Source organism: Monopterus albus, unplaced genomic scaffold, assembly GCF_001952655.1.
Source record: "Monopterus albus unplaced genomic scaffold, M_albus_1.0 scaffold4.1, whole genome shotgun sequence".
In the NCBI taxonomy this organism is placed as follows: Eukaryota; Metazoa; Chordata; class Actinopteri; order Synbranchiformes; family Synbranchidae; genus Monopterus; species Monopterus albus.
In genome coordinates, this window is record NW_018127884.1 from 741,396 (window position 1) to 755,295 (window position 13,900).

Genomic DNA, 13,900 nt, shown 5'->3' on the forward strand with positions numbered 1-13,900 from the left:
AATGTTAATGGAGAAGTATAGAGATGGTCAGAAGGAGCTGCATTGTGTCTTTGTGGATTTAGAAAAAGCGTATGACAGAGTGCTGAGAGAGGAGCTATGTCAGAGTAGTTCAGGATATGTATGAGAGGAGTACGACAGTAGTGAGATGTGCTGTAGGTCAGACAGAGGAGTTCAAGGTGGAGGTGGGGCTACATCAAGCTTCGGCTTTGAGTCCCTTCTTGTTTGCTATGGTGATGGACAGGTTGACAGATGAGGTGACAGGAATCTCCGTGGACAATGATGTTTGCGGATGACATGGTGATCTGTAATGAGAGCAAAGAGCAGGTGGCGGAACACCTGGAAAGGTGGAGGTCTGCTCTGGACAGAAGAGGAATGAAAGTCAGTCGTGGTAAAACAGAATACATGTGTATGAACGAGAGGGAGGGAAGTGGAACAGTGAGGTTACAGGGGGCTGAGGTCAAGAAGGTGCAGGAGTTTAAGTATTTGGGGTCAACAGTCCAGTGTGATGGGGAGCGTAGGAAAGAGGTGAAGAGGTGAGTGCAGGCAGGTTGGAGTGGGTGGAGAAAGGTGTCAGGAGTGTTGTGTGACAGAAGGGTGGCAGCAAGACTCAAAGGAAAGGTGTACAAGACAGTAGTGAGACCAGCTATGCTGTATGGGTTAGAGACTGTAGCAATGAGGAAAAGACGAGGCAGAGATGGAGGTAGCAGAGATGAGAATGTTGAGGTTCTCTTTAGGAGTGACCAGAATGGACAGGATTAGGAATGAGCACATCAGAGGGACAGCTCAGGTCGGCTGTTTTGGGGACAAGGTCAGAGAGGCCAGACTGAGATGGTTTGGACGTGTGCAGAGGAGGGATAGTGGTTATATTGGTAGAAGGATGTTGGAGATGGAGCTGCCAGGCAAGAGGTCAAGAGGAAGACCAAAGAGGAGATATATGGATGTGCTAAAAGAGGACATGAAGTTAATTGGGATAAGAGTAGAGGATGCCCAGGATAGAGTTAGGTGGAAACAGATGATTTGCCATTGGGAACTGTATCAATTATACAATAAAAATACATTATAAATGTTATCAGCAATGTTTTGTATCAAAGGTAGAGCATCACAAAGCAATATCTCAGTAATAAAGGCAGATCAATAAAAGAAAATGTGTATGTAAATAGATTTATTTTTTTACTTTGCAGTTTTTGAAAGTTATGAGCACCTAAGGTAAATATCAGTTCACACTAATGTAACCACTAAATGCAAATGAAAATAATATACACCGAACCACTGTTCAAATGATTTTTTCAAACTCTGTTTCTTGTGAAGATGTCAAGTTGTTCAATAATACCATACAAAATGTCATGTAAATAACATGGACATTTGTATAAAATGTATAAATAAAACATCTAACAAAAATATAGAAATACCTAAATAAAAGTCGTATCGCTCTGATTTAAATGCATCAATAATTCCAATTGAGCAATATATTACTGTTTATTTAATTAGCAAAGCATTTTAATACTGCGGATTTCCCTCTCGCGATATTTTGCTAACGAGAATACAAGCGGAAGTAAATAGTCGCCTGGGCATGTTGGTGAGTGTGACAGAGTAGCGAGTTAAGCGTGGATGATTTATTTTTTAGTTTAGCGGATAAAACTAATTTATAACTTTCAGCTTTTGTTTTTTGAACACTGAGAAAGAATATATTTGCCTTTTCATTATTAGTATAATAAATAAGCCATCAAAGTTGGGGAATTTTGTCCGTTTGGGGCCTGTAAAGACATATGCTAACTTAGCTAACATTACGTTTATGTGTTCAGCTAACAGCTAACGTCGCTTTTAGTAGCACAAACTAGCCAAAGACAACTGAACTGGTTTCACTATTTAATGTTTGCGATCCTTTTAAACAGATAAATACCGTTATCACAGCTAACGTTGACTCTGGCGGTGGTTGTGGGAAAGGTCGGCTGCATCTAAAATGATCATTGAAAACCTCGATGCCTTGAAAACATGGCTGTCTGAAACGTTGGAGCCTATGTAAGTAAGATTAGCTGTTAGCCATACAGCTGTTTTCTTAACCGTTTAGCAAATGTTAATTCAGACAAACACACACTGCACGGATGTAATTTGTTGCTGGTAACATTATACTTTATAAGCAACTTGTCCACATCCTTATTTTCATGTCCGTGAGTGTTACATTTTGGTTTTCTTCATAATTCCAGCTGTGATGCAGACCCTTCTGCCCTCGCCAAGTATGTTGTTGCTTTGGTGAAGAAAGACAAAAGTGAAAAGGAACTTAAGGCTCTGTGTATAGACCAGTTGGATGTATTTCTACAGAAAGGTAAAGATATTAATAGACATTCCCAGTGTGTGTGTGACATTTCTATATGCATTCTGGTCACAGTAGTAACTACAGTTTTTTTCAAAGTATTATTAACTAGTGGTATTTGAAAACCCATAAAGGCCTTTACAAGCACTTAACACTGTTCTGATGACATTATTTGAAGCCTGAAAGACTTTTTTATTCACCTGGTTAGAAAATGCCTATCTTGGTGCACAATAAAAAGGATTTTAATTTGTTTTCCAAGATAAAAACATTTTTATTTTGCAGCAGATTGGATATTTTTTAATCCAGATGGTTAGAAAAGTCATCAAGAGCATTCAGAAAATACTGTCAGAGTAGCAGTAGCCTAATTGTTTTCGAGCAACCCTGTGGGATTTTCAAACATCACCAGTTAATTATTGAATAGAATGTTTGATAATACTGTGCATGAGAGGGGCAGACTGGGGATAATTAATCCTCTGCTTAATGCATTAATATATCCTTGATTTATGCTGTTCTTGTCCTTCTTTCAGAGACCCAACCATTTGTGGATAAGCTGTTTGAAGCTGTTAACAACAAAAGCTACCTCCCACAGCCAGAGCAGCCACCCCCTCTGGGCAAAGCTGATAAAGATGAGCAGAAGAAAGATGAGGTACTCTTCTTATAGAGACAGTAATAACTTTTAGAGCAATATATTATATTATATATAAATAAATTAAATTAAAGTTTTTGTTCAGACAAATCGGGAAGAAGAACGAGAGAAGAAGTTTTCTCGGCGACTAACTCACAGCCCTCCACAATCAAGCTCTCGTTACAGTAGAGAAAACAGGTATGTGCATCTACCTGTTTCCATTTGTTTTCTTTCCACTTGTACTTACACTATTTATCTCTGCCAAAGAGTTGGTTATTGGTTTGTTTATTAGTTTGTTGGTTTGTTCACAGCATAACTCAAAGCTATGAATGGGTTTTGATTACATTATTGGAGAGGTAGGTTATGACCCATGGACCAATCCATTAGATTTTGGTGGTGATTTGGATCATCATCTGAATCCAGGAATTCTTTTAAGGATTCTTCACCATTGTGAGATAGGAACAATTTCAATATATTTGCTTTTGACTCTATACATAATGCCTAGAATGCTTGGATAAAAATTGTAAGACAACATCCCTGTAAGATCTGTAAGATAATACCAAAGTATGATCAGGATCCAAGTAATATTCCAGATATGTTGATCCAGAATGTTCCCATTTATAGGGCTTAGAGGAAACCGGCTACTGTGACACAACAAATAACACTACAGACTTGCAGCAAAGATCAATTTTTGGGTGGAACTCTGCTGACTCACTAGGTTGTCAGCAGATTTGACATACTGTATCTTCAAAAGTTACTGAGCTACATCCTGAAGAAAAGTGTCATTAGTGAAATATCATTTGTCTTGAATAACCTTCAAAATACTAGTGATATCAATGTGATTCAAATAAGAGTCAACCTGTCATGGGGATATTGCATTAAGGGGACAGTGATCTGACTTGTCAGAGGTTTGCATTTTTGGAGTGCTGTCTAGTTATGTCTTTGTTTACTCACATTTTTAGGAGAGGAGATGACCGAAAGAGAGACGAGCGCTCCAGGAAGAGGGATTATGATCGCAACCCACCAAGGAGGGACTCATATCGTGATCGCTACAATCGCAGAAGAGGTCGCAGTTACAGTCGTAGTCGCAGTCGGAGTTGGAGCAAGGACCGCATCCGAGACCGTGACAGAGAGAGGGACAGGGATAGAGACAGGGACAGAGATAGGGATCGAGATCGTAGCAGGAGCCGGTCCCATAGCAGAACTCGATCTAGAAGCAGGAGCAGAGGTAGGAACCAGACTGATGAATCTGAAATGATCTAATGTTGTCTACACATGGTTACTAGCATGATTACTGTGTGCCAGTTTGAACCTTTGTGTTCTGTGGAAAGAACAGTGACATAAAAACCTAGGTTCTGAAACACCAGAATCAGAATCAGCTTTATTGGCCAGGTGTGACAGACACACAAGGAATTTGACTCAGCTACATTGGCTCTCAATGTGCAAAACCGTAAACCAGCATAAGGCTGTGTAATATAACAAAATAACAGTATTAACATCAACAAACAGTGCAAACAATGCAGAAAAAGCAGTATAAACAGACAGTAAACAATGCAGACAGCAAAGGAATGTTCATTGAAATGAGATAAATAGGGATAAAACTTTACCCTGTAAAAGCCCAACATATCAAAAAATAGCCAGAACATTTTTCGGAACCGAGAAGCCCAATAAACCTTTTAACAAAATCCAAAATATAATTCATGATTTGAAATTCAAGATTCATGATTTTTATTTGCCATATATGCATAGACAGACAGCCCAGGCATATAGGAATAGAGGTGCCATATTATTTAGATTATTTCTTTTGTCTCACATTTGATACATAGGGCATTTTTGGTGATTTATTTTTTTTTTTTGCTCAGAAACCTCACGTATCAAATATGATACAAATGGTTCTATAGGGTTAAGAACTAGAGACCTGTACAAGTCTGTATAATCTGTATGAGGTATATTTACAGGTGTTGGACTGAGGGTTATTGTCCAATCATACTGTCTCTTACTTTTTGCAGTGTGCATGAAGTTGATTTTTTGCTAAAGTTTTCTCATGTGTCCTGTGAAGTAACAGCTGACCAAGAAGCTCCTTAAACACAAAGATTACCTCTCAGTTTCCAGGGATGTTTGTTTAATTCAGGATAGGTGTTTATGCGGCTTTCTTCACCATAAATGTAACTGTTCATGTTTATGAATGAAATGCAGTTTTATGATTTAGTAGCTGTATATGATGACATATATAGATTTGAAAGTGACTTCTTAATAGTGATGGCAGCTTATCTTATTAGAAGTAGACAGACAAACTGGATATTAAGCAAAAGATCAACTAAGGATAAAAACCATCAAAATAAGATTTAAATTTATGTAATGGGTAAACCAACCTAGTCTTTCACAGGTATACAGGCTATAATGGTGGTTTATTTGCAAATTTGTGTGGCCATTCTTTTCTGTTCACAGAACGAGACTCAGGAAAGTTGAAATATGACCACGATCGCGTGGACAGGGCGGAAAGTGGTGATTGCTACACCCCGGCAGCCCTGGTCTCCTCTGCAACCACTTCACACTTCCCTGTGCCAGCACTCAGCAGCGCCATTACAGTTATCGCCCCCACACATCATCACAGCAACAACACCACTGAGAGTTGGTCAGACTTCCACCCTGAGCACCCTGTGGATCCCGGTCCTTTTAGTAGAGGACCACCTCCTCAACAGAGGAAGCGATGCCGTGACTATGATGGTAAGAAAGCTGATTACACTTATTTTGTATTAATTGTGTAGGTTGGCAGTGTTCTTTAAATTGTTGTAGTTCTGTGTTTTTTTGATGTTTTACATATGTCTGCTGCCTTTTCCAGAGAAGGGCTTCTGCATGAGAGGGGACATGTGCCCTTTCGACCATGGAAATGACCCAGTTGTAGTAGAAGATGTCAATTTGCCCAGTATGTTGCCCTTCCAACCTCCACCCATGCCAGGTGTGGACCCACCACCGCCCCCAGGCCTCCCACCACCACCACCTCTCATGAACCCCCCACCTGTGAACTTGCGACCCCCTGTGCCCCCACCAGGCACTCTCCCACCCAGCCTTCCACCTGTTGCAGGTAGGAATTCAGACATTTCTCTGAAAGTGAAGTGTATTTCTTTGATAACACATTGGTTCAGGATTAATAATACTTTAACACAGACTTTTCCAACATAATTTGCAAAGTGTTTAACACCAAAAATATTTAATGCGTTTTTAAATTTCAAGTAAACTGGATGACCTAATGGCATCCAACTATTCTTAGGTTTAGGGGCAAAGACAAAAAATGCTCATAGAACTGTGACTAATGAATATTTTCAGTGGTGAGAAATCTTCAGATTATTTTCTCAATTAGTTGATGAAATTTTTCAGTCTGTAAAATGTCTGAAATTAGTAAAATAATGCCCATCACATTTCCTAAAACCTACAGTGACAATTTCAAAAAGATTTTGTCCCAACAACAGTAGGAAATCTAAAGAGATTCAGTTTACCGTCACCTGAATCAGGGAAAAGCAGCAAATTCTGACCAAACAGAAGCACAACTGCTTGAAAAATGACTTTGAATATGACTTACTAAGTGGGGGGAACCATTTCTTCTCATTTAAGGATTGATGGGGGATTGAAGGCATTAGGACACTGTATTGTTATTTCAGGTTTCTATATCAAACTTGAGTTCCAACAAAACATTGGACTAAAGTTTTGTTGCTCCAGCACGCTATCTGACAAGAACAGCTGTCACCCCATATTGCACTGTAACTGCATATAGATGTAACAGTTCATCCTGCCAGCTATTGCTATGGATGAACAGGAAATGTACTCATCTAAAGTATTTATGTTTGAATCAGTGAACTTGTCCTCGCCTTAAAAGACTATCTAAAGGGTTACCAGTAATTAAAAGTATCTTAAAACATAAGGCAAGAAAAGGTGAACAGTTATAATAACAGCCAGTTCAGCACAGTTCAGACTTACAAAATTGGTTTAACCAGTTGGTGTGTTGCTTGACCTTACACTTCTCAAACTGTACAATTTTTTTCTTTCCTCTCTCTCTGACAAAGGTCCCCCTCCCCCGCTTCCTCCGCTGCAACCATCAGGCATGGATGCTCCTCCTAATTCCATCACCAGCTCTGTTCCGACCATTGTCACCTCTGGGATGCGCTCCTCCCTTCCTCGGGCCTCAGTGCCGCTTTTCAACTCTGGTAATAGCTGTGCATTTTGAAGTTCCAAATTGAATTTTGTATTTATAAATCCCTGTTATTATGAGTTAAAGTGTCCTTTCTTTGCTGACCAGACAATTATGAGACAGATGTGTACAATCCTGAGTCTCCCAGCATCACCAGTACCCCCAGACCAGTCTACCGCCACCGGGTCAATGCCCAGAGACCCAATCTGATTGGTCTCACAATGGGGGAGGTGGACCAGCCACAGAGAGGTACTGTACTTATAACATGAACTAGACCATCTGAGCTTTGAGTAGATTGTCTTTAATCATGCATATCCTTTCTTACCATTAGTGTGCTTGGTACTTTGACCAGTGTAGTAGCCTGGTTTTGCCTGTCAAACAAACAAATGCCAATATTCACTACATGTTATTTGCTTTGGCTTTTAATACATAGTAGGGTCTGATGCATTCCTTTAAATTTATTGAATGTATGTCATCTGTGTGTCTGTGTTATTGTGCTATTTTATTTTTTGTACTGATCTTATTTATTTTATTTTAGTTATTTGTTGTGATTTTATTCTGCCCATGTAAAGTACTTTGGTCAACTGGATGTTGTTTTTAAAGTGCTATATAAATAAATTTGATTTGATTTGACATGTTACTGCGTTTGTGTTTCGGCAGTCTGTCTGAAGGTCTTGCCCTATGTTTGTCGTCTTTTTAGCTCTCAAAACTGACCTGTCAATGTTTGTCCCTCACCAGACAAGGTTCCTAACAACAGTATTAGGATTGTTATGGAATCTGATTCGAGGAAGAGGCCAGCAATCCCCCATGACGGAGGCCCTCCTTCCAAGAAACCTTGGTTTGACAAGTAAGACGCCTTTTTCATTTGATATAAAAATAAATCATATGCTACCTTTTTAAAACTGAATGGATGAATTGATTATTAATTAATTTTCTCTGCTCAGGCCCACCTTTAACAAACCCAATCACCAGGGCTACCACAAAAGAGTCCCTTTCTCTGCTAATAGCAAGCTGCTGGTTCGGCAGATTCCCCCTGAGCTCAACAACATCAGCAAACTCAATGAACATTTCAGCAAGTTTGGCACCATCGTCAACCTACAGGTCAGTCCCTAGGTGGTGCTGTAGAGGTGAAAGTCACAGCTTTGATGGTTGAAGTCAGTAAAACATGCAAGTGCTGTGTTGTGCAATCAGTGATGCCGCACAATACGCAGCTAATTTGTGAACAATATGTATTTTTGAATCTGGTGTCAGAAGTATCAATGAAGTTTTTTTTGTTTGTTTGTTTTCTTCTTATGTCTTTTTAGGTGGCCTACCAGAATGACCCAGAGGGAGCACTGATCCAGTTTGCCTCTCCAGATGAGGCCAAGCGGGCTATGCAAAGCACAGAGGCCGTTCTCAACAACCGCTTCATCAAAGTCCATTGGTTTCGTGATGATGGGACTGATGGACAGAGCCGGTCTCATGCGCAGGCACAGCCTCAGTCACAACCCACCACGGTAAAAGCTCATTTAAAAACTAGCATTTATAAAATGTGGTTGTTGTAGCTTTACACAGTACTTACCTAGGTCAAATTTGCCAGTACATGTAAATACCTTGACATAAGGTGCACTAAATGAACAATTTTTGAAATTGTTACCGGGAAAACAAAAAGAATTTCCAGAGACTAATAGTTGTTTAAGCAAAGGTCTTGTCCTTAAAGGTTTTAACAGTTTTTGCAGCAAGCACATCTAACACCATATGATATCATGTTTATGTTTGTGGTGCAGCACTATTAGAGGGTCATAGACTGTATTACAGCTGTGTAGAATACAGCTGTATGGTTTAGATGTTAGTTCTAGAGAAATGAGAGGCTTCTTCCAGGGCTCACTGTGGTAGCAGCATGTTCCTCTTGAATAGAGAAATTATTTCAGTTCCTCTGTTGCAACAAAAAAGCCTGCAAATAGCAGAGTGACATGGAAAGGAGGGGTATAGCTGAAAGACACCATGTCCTGTCCCATTTTCACTTGACTTATCAGACACTGTGTAAAATCTTAGTTGATAAATCTTTAAATAAACTTCATTAATCCTGGCTTAATGTGATCAACATTGCCTGTGTTATTCAGCAGCCCTCAGCAGCATCTCTGAAGCACTCTATCAAAGATCGCCTTGGACCTGTTCTCCCTGCAAACTTTGAGCCATCCCAAGATTCCAGTGTAGCCTCACAGGTGTGTGTGTGTGGGTGTGGGTGTGGGGGTGGGTGATGTTTAGTGGTTGTTGTTTTTCACATATACTTGTCAAAACCTGCAGAAGATGTGTATGAACATTATGTATTTTTCCCCTTTGGTGCAGAATCCCTCTAAAGTGTCAGTGAAGGACCGTTTGGGTTTCTCTGCCAAACCTGCAACTCCTGTTGAAAAAGTAAGTGTTTCACTCTATTCAGAATTACAAGTTTAAGTTTGGAATTTACCTGCTTCTCTTTCAAATTTTATAAATGTTATATGCTGTCACTTTTCTACTCTTTTCAGGTGTTTTCGACATCCATGGGCCTCACAAAAACTGTATACAATCCTGCTGCCCTGAAGACTGCTCAGAAACCATCAGAGGAAGCCCTGAAAAAGAAGCAGGTGAGAGGCAAAATGGAGGTAATCATGGAAAAAAAGAGGAGCCACAATATGATAATGAAATGGGAAGCACACAATTTGGATTCTTATACAAAGAACAGAAGGCAGTAACTAAACAGTTCTCTTTTTCCTTTTCTTTTTTTTCCAGGAAGCCCTAAGATTACAGCAGGATGTAAGGAAGAAGAAGCAGGAAATATTGGAGAAACACATAGAGACACAGAAGGTAAATTAATCTGGAATAGAAGCTTTAATACACTTTCTGCACATTCAAGTGTCCCTGTCACAAGTTTACATTTGTCTTCTGTGAGCTGTAAAAGTACAGAGTCCGACTCATTATTTAACTGAGCTGAAGCAACAGTCCTGAAGCCAGTCTGTGGACTTTTATTTGTTTGTGAATCAGTGACTCATTGCCTTTGTGATCATAGTCAAGGGGGTTAAGGATCATGTGTCAGCATGCCATATTTTGTCTGCAGAGTGAAATTATTAAATTATATTTTCATCACAGTGTAAACTCTTACCATGTGACCTGTGTGCTTTGAGTGCTCTGCTGGAGGCAAGTTCATACAGCAGTTCAACTTGTGATGCTCATGTCTTCCACAGCTCTTGATTTCCAAACTTGAGAAGAACAAAGCAATGAAGGCAGAGGACAAAGCCAAGATCATGGAAACTTTGGACAAGTTAACCAAGAGCATCACCAAACTACAAGAGGAGATAAAGGGGATTTCAGGCAGCAACAACAACCCGCTACGCACTGTGAAGAGCAAGGCCCAGGTACCGCGGTCCCTACAACACAAAATCCTACTGATAAAATCCTGATAGACTTGGGAACTTTTTTCATATTGCTTTTCAACTGCTTTGTTGTACCTCACTTTTTATGTATGAATATCTCCTCACCTAGCAAGCAGTTGTACACCACATTCTCTTTCTTGCTCTTTTCCCTTTTTATTTAGTAGTATGTAACCAGTATTTGGGTTTTTATTGAGCTAATTTCTACTCTTCATTTTAATTCCTGTACGATTACAGATGTATCTTTGTTCACCTGAAAGTACAAAGTCAAAAGCCTTTGACATGTTACTTCTGACTTGCAGTGGCTTCTTTTCTGATGTGACTTATTATGTTCAGGCTCAGAAGGAACTGCTGGACGCAGAGCTGGATCTCTACAAGAAAACGCAAGCTGGAGAAGACACTGCTTTGCTGAAGATAAAGTATACCCAGCTGCAGATTGAGGTATAGACTTGATCTTGAAAGAAAAAAAAACCTTCCAAACTTAAAATTGGATGCAAAAATGACAGGTGCCACTTGAGGAGACTTGTGCATATGTAACTTCTGTTGGTGTTTCAGCTCAACAACTCTATGTATTTAAAGATTTGTGCTCTGTTTAACTTGTTTCCACCTGTTTTTACCCAGGCGGCTAAGAGGGGACTCCTGTCTCCAGGACGAGGCCGAGGAATCCACATCTGGGGCCGTGGTGGTCTCAGGGCCCGGGGACGGGGCTCAAGAGGGCGTGGAAGAGGCGTACCAGTGCATGCAGTTGTGGACCATCGACCACGAGCACTGGAGATTTCTGGTTTCACTGAAGCAGATCATGTAGACTTGCTACCGCACTTTGCTGTAAGTTGGCCTAAAAACTATATTACTGAGAAAAAGAGATTTGATATCCACAGTGGGAGCAAATTAACCTTTTGAAGAAAACTGTAGGTGGGACATCAGAGGACACTACATAAAAGGGCACTGCTATCTTAACCAGGGCCCAACATTAACGCTTGCCCGGGGCAAGCAAACTGTTTGGCCAAGTGGAATGCGTCATGCAGTTGGCTGATCGGGCAAGTGAAAAATACAGGTGATAGTCTGTATCCATTTTTTTGTGTGTTGAAAACAACTTGGCTCTCAGTGTGCACAGGGAGAATTATGTCAGAACCTGAAGAGACCAGTGAGTGAGATTAGTGACTGGAAAACATGGTTTTGGTGTATATGGAGCGACTTCTTCTCTGTCACATTGAGAGCGGTGCTGAGCTCCTGGACATGGAGCAGAGAACAGCTGAGGCACCGTGGTGCAGAGAGGGGCTGCAGGTGAAACATACAGGTCTATTAGAGTACTCGAGGTAACAATACCTCTGCTTTGTACTGTACGTGCAATAAAACCTCCCAGAGTAAAAAGCCAGTCAGAGCAATTTATCAAAGCATCCGTCAAATGAGCATAAATTTGCAGAGTGGCGATTAATACTTCTAATTTATTCAAGACATGAGAAATAAAACTTTGGATTAAGGCTGTTTGTATTGTGGTTCTGTAGAAACAAAAGAAAAAGTACAAAATGTAAACCTGCACAAAATCTAAAAATTACATGCATCACACCTTTGCTATAAATACAATTGGACTCTAACCTCAAAGTCACACCACAAGGATTTCAGTAAAATAGAAATAAGAGAGATGAACTTGGGATTTCTTTGGTAATATCTCATTAAGTAGTTGCAATGAGAGAAGGCTGGAGTACCTGGAGAGAACCCATGCAGGCACAGGGAGAACATGCACAATGAGAGAAAATGCATAAGACATTTTTTCACAAATTACATTGGACTGACTGTAAAGTGACCAGAATCTTGTGTGTTCCTGATTTTGAAGCAATTTGGAGACATTGAAGATTGCCAGATTCATGAAAGCAACCTGTCTGCAGTCATCTCCTACAAGACTAGAGCAGAGGCAGAACAGGTGATGTGTTTCTTAATCCTGACATTCATATTGTGAAATAGTATACATGTTCCACTTTGGAGACTCAGTCTTGGAGAGCCTGATATTTGCATGATACTGACACACCTGTTTCCTCTTTGGTGCTCTGTTTCATCCACCTGTAGGCAGCTCTTCATGGAGTGAGATTCAATAACAAGATTTTACGCCTGGCCTGGCATAAGCCTGTCACGACACTCAGTACTGCAGATGCTGATGAGGCGGAACCAGAGGAGGATGAGGTTTGTGGATGAGGTTTATCTACAATACATATATTTATATTTTTGTCCTCAGAACACCTGTGGTAATTGACAGGGAATGGTTTTTTTGTCAGGTTTTCAGTAATGATGATGACTCTTATGGAGAGAGGTCAGGCAGGATTGGTCTTATTTCTTCCACTGGGAAGTATTTGCACCAGTGGGGATATCAGGATGTTCTCTGCTCAGATATATCAGTAAAGATTATTAAATACCATTTTCTTGTGCTACATTTAGAGACCACAAGAGGGAGCCATTACACATTAGAGCAGGGATTGACTTGATGTGGATTTTACACAGCTGCTTGTACTTTCATTAAGCAGGTGGTTTGTGTGCGGCATGATAGTTTTGAGCTGAGAATTGAGTTTCTCTTGAGACTGTTTAAATAAACTGTTCAAGCTGAGTGCTCATGATCCTCAAAATAAAAGGTCTTTCCACTTTAAATTGCCCTTCATTCACTTTAGAAAGCCTTAATATTGATGTTTTTTTTGTTGTTTTTAAATTAGTACCCGGAAGAGTCGCTGAGTGACAATGCATTGCTGCAGGACGATGATGAGGAAGAAGATGACAACGAGCCGCGCTCCTGGCGCAGATGAAGATCAGTCAGATGCCTCCTCCCTGGTTTCCAAGAAACAGAAGACAAGCAACAGTCCAGCAACTTCACAACATTTCAGTGCCTGTTTATAAATCAACAAGGCACATTTCACTCTGGCTAGACCCCCTCACCCCCCTCCCACACCTCATATACAGACATGTAACTGGCAGAAGAACCATGTGAGAGTTTGATTAATTTTAGTGTGTGTATACCACTAATTTCTTTTTAAAAATGCTCTTAATGTAGAAATAGTTCTCTTATTTTTATTATTTTTTTTCACAAAATGCATAATTTGTCTGTACATGTGATGGCTAATTACATAAAGATACATTTGTTAAACTGTTTCAGAAAACAAAACCTATGTTGTCTATAAATGAATGACAGACTAGTTTTTGCAAGGTAGTATTAGGTTAAATGCTCATGTGTAAATATTTTATGTCTAGGGTTAAATGATTTGTATGAAAGCTTGGCTTTTCAGTTTTTGGCTTTATTTTGGATTGTACAAAAAATAAAGAATTGAAATGGTCTGAAAAATCCTGCCCAAAACAAAAAGTAAAAAAAAAAAAAAAAAAAAAAAAAAAAAAAGGGGGGGGGAAAAAAAAAA

General features: G+C 39.8%; 1 protein-coding gene across 4 annotated transcripts; it reads left to right on the top strand.

Moving 5' to 3' along the window:
• Positions 1-1,514: 1,514 nt before the first annotated feature.
• On the top strand, positions 1,515-13,845 carry rbm26 (RNA binding motif protein 26). Of its 4 annotated transcripts, XM_020607705.1 has the most exons (23): positions 1,515-1,576; positions 1,893-2,019; positions 2,205-2,323; positions 2,839-2,957; positions 3,043-3,134; positions 3,899-4,164; positions 5,385-5,663; positions 5,779-6,021; positions 6,998-7,138; positions 7,231-7,371; positions 7,861-7,969; positions 8,067-8,223; positions 8,427-8,618; positions 9,225-9,326; positions 9,451-9,519; positions 9,627-9,725; positions 9,871-9,945; positions 10,323-10,493; positions 10,845-10,949; positions 11,130-11,333; positions 12,343-12,429; positions 12,573-12,686; positions 13,208-13,845. In XM_020607705.1, the coding sequence occupies exons 2-23, from the start codon at positions 1,961-1,963 to the stop codon at positions 13,295-13,297; spliced, it is 3,033 nt and encodes a 1,010-aa protein (XP_020463361.1). In that variant the 5' UTR covers positions 1,515-1,576; positions 1,893-1,960; the 3' UTR covers positions 13,298-13,845. The 4 variants fall into 4 exon arrangements, with proteins under 4 accessions (XP_020463361.1, XP_020463374.1, XP_020463352.1 ...); XM_020607696.1 differs by lacking the exon at positions 1,515-1,576 and having other exon boundaries at positions 1,596-2,019; XM_020607712.1 differs by lacking the exon at positions 1,515-1,576 and having other exon boundaries at positions 1,596-2,019; positions 9,228-9,326.
• The last annotated feature ends 55 nt before the right edge of the window (positions 13,846-13,900 follow it).